The sequence below is a fragment of the Agrilus planipennis genome, unplaced genomic scaffold (genome assembly GCF_000699045.2).
Source record: "Agrilus planipennis isolate EAB-ADULT unplaced genomic scaffold, Apla_2.0 scaffold19, whole genome shotgun sequence".
Lineage (NCBI taxonomy): Eukaryota > Metazoa > Arthropoda > Insecta > Coleoptera > Buprestidae > Agrilus > Agrilus planipennis.
In genome coordinates, this window is record NW_020438954.1 from 2,212,220 (window position 1) to 2,214,711 (window position 2,492).

Consider the following 2,492-nt stretch of genomic DNA (forward strand, 5'->3'; position numbering starts at 1 on the left):
TGTTGGGAAAAAACGAGATGATTTTCCGAACAACCCTATATTTTCTATTCTATTACTCTTTGTTATATCTTCTCATTTCTAACTCTATGATGATGATAATAACAATATAATATAATAGTATTTCATTTAACATACAAGTAATATTCAATGTACAGTTTCTCATTTTTAATTTTAATTTTTGTCGTTTAGCAGTCTGATAAGCTATAATAATAAGAAGAAATACCTAAAAATTTTAATGTACAATACTTTTAAACTAAGTTATTTATAAGATTGACATTCTGTTTTACAAAATCGCAATAATGGGTACGCATTTTTTTCAGGTGTTTGGTTCACCGAGTACTCCAGTTTTGGAAAACCCAGAATACCAAACCAGATGGTATTTTAAGTATTTCTTGGGAAAATGTAAGTAAATTTTATTTATATATACAGTACTATATAAATGCTTATAATCAATATCATACACAGACAAAATCTTTCTTAATGTTCGTCTATAATCTTTTACTTTTCTTTTTCCTCCTTCGGTTTTGTCTTATCTCAATTCTCCTTTCTTCTTTTCGTCTTTTTAAGTTTTTACTCAAGGCGCTACACAGAATGTACGTAATGAAGGCTGAAAATAATAAGTACGGTTCAATGATAAGAAACTTCAACTAGATATTTCGTCTAAATAAATAAAAAACCATAGATAACAGTATCTATACATTGTTAAATGGACAAATCTTTAAAGGAAAATCTGATTGACTTTTTTTCAAAATTGCGAGAACCAGTTGAGATGAAAACAGCCTACCGAGCCGCACGTGGTTGTTACAATTTTCCTCTACAAAACTCCATTAACACATTCGTTTTTCGTAGTCGTGAAAATGGAATTGTGTATATGAGCGCAGTTTCAATACGGTTAAAGCGGAGCGCAATAATCGAACTTTCAACAGCAAAAAAAATGTGAATTGTGTACGTATGTAGATGCTTTTTATCGTTTTAAAGCGATTTATATACGACAGAGATACTGCTGATGTAGCAGTACCGTGAATTGTAAGATAGTAAGAAATTTCGGAAAAAAATGCGTAGCTCCTCGCAGGGATTAACCAGTTTTTGTGACCGACGAAAAACATTGAACGTAGGTGTACGATTTTATTCGGGATAATCAGAATTAGTGAAGAATATTTGGTGGATGAGCTGGTTACTTTAATCAATCAATTATCAGACCACAATGGTTACGAAATACGAAGAGGATCTATGTAAGCTATAGTTTAAACCTATTCTGCACCCGCTATATCTTTCGGATTTGGCTTCGTCCGACTTCTACGTCATATCTCATCTCAAAAAGAAATTTAAAGGCAATCATCACACGGGGTCGGAACAGGCGGACTCGCAAAAAGCGGAATCAAAACTTTCTATTCTTAGCAGAACTATTAGGTACCACCATAAATTTTAACTGAAAAAAGCAAAACAAATGGTTACGTTAGGATCATAAAGCTATGGTAGGCTAAAACAATCAGAATTTAATAAGAAAAAAAAGTTAAGATTAAAATTTAGGTCCACTTTTGCCCTCTTTCATCCATAATCCTCATTACACCACCGACCATAAGGGGAAGGCAAATATGGTCAGTCCGGTTTGAAAGAGATCATCAGAATTATTTAATGTCGGAATACACCCGTAGGAAAAATTTCCATTGAAATTCAATGGGAATCAATGGAAAATTTGTAAATTCCATTCAAAACCATTTGGCATAAATGGAAAAATAATTGTTTCCATTTACAATATAATTCCTGGTCACATATACTACTAGCCTTTTTCGATACAGTTTTTGCTTGTCCAGGTGCAAGAGTAGTGATATTGCCAATTAGGTGGTGGAAAATCAATAATCTAGTTTTACCTATGCGTGCATGTTGGGGGTACGTGAGGGACCACCACTGCAGTAGAGTGAGAGACAAGCAAGGTAGTAAGATGTCTGATTAAAACGGTATATTTCATTTAGACGTTGAGCATTTTTGCTCAAAAAAGACGGAAGAAGTATTTATGGTGACTACACGAAGACGTATGTATTTTGGAAAACGCGATACATTGAATATTGTATATAAGTTGTATATATTTAGTTTTTGTTTGTTACTCGTTTTGCTGTTTGCTGTTTATATTCATTATTATGTTTATTATATATGTATTCAACTATCAGGAGCCTTTTATTAAACAACCCCTAGACAAGTAAAAAAGCCTACATTAGAAGCATTGTTTAATGATTTTGAACCATGCCAGAATATAGAGGAGGCCGAAGTTATCTGTGAGAGTGATGTAGTTTTATCAGAAGCAAGTGAAAAAAAAATCTAAACACAATGATGAAGAGCCAGACATCCAGGCACGTGCCTTGGTTCAGGTACCTGAAGAACCAAATTCTCAACAAAATAATATGGCTTATGGAAAAAAGCATGCTGATGAAGTTCCAATGGAACGCAATGGGATTTCCATTGAGTAACGCAATGGAAATTCCATTGAGTTCAGC

General features: G+C 33.4%; 1 protein-coding gene across 2 annotated transcripts in view; it reads left to right on the forward strand.

Annotated features, from left to right (window-relative positions):
• Positions 1–2,492, forward strand: part of LOC108743016 (GTPase-activating Rap/Ran-GAP domain-like protein 3) — a 142,652-nt gene that overhangs the window by 52,343 nt on the left and 87,817 nt on the right. For both annotated transcript variants that reach the window (XM_025974914.1, XM_025974915.1), the window contains one exon: positions 321–402. In XM_025974914.1, coding sequence (XP_025830699.1) covers positions 321–402 — 82 coding nt within the window. The remainder of the gene's footprint in view (positions 1–320; positions 403–2,492) is intronic.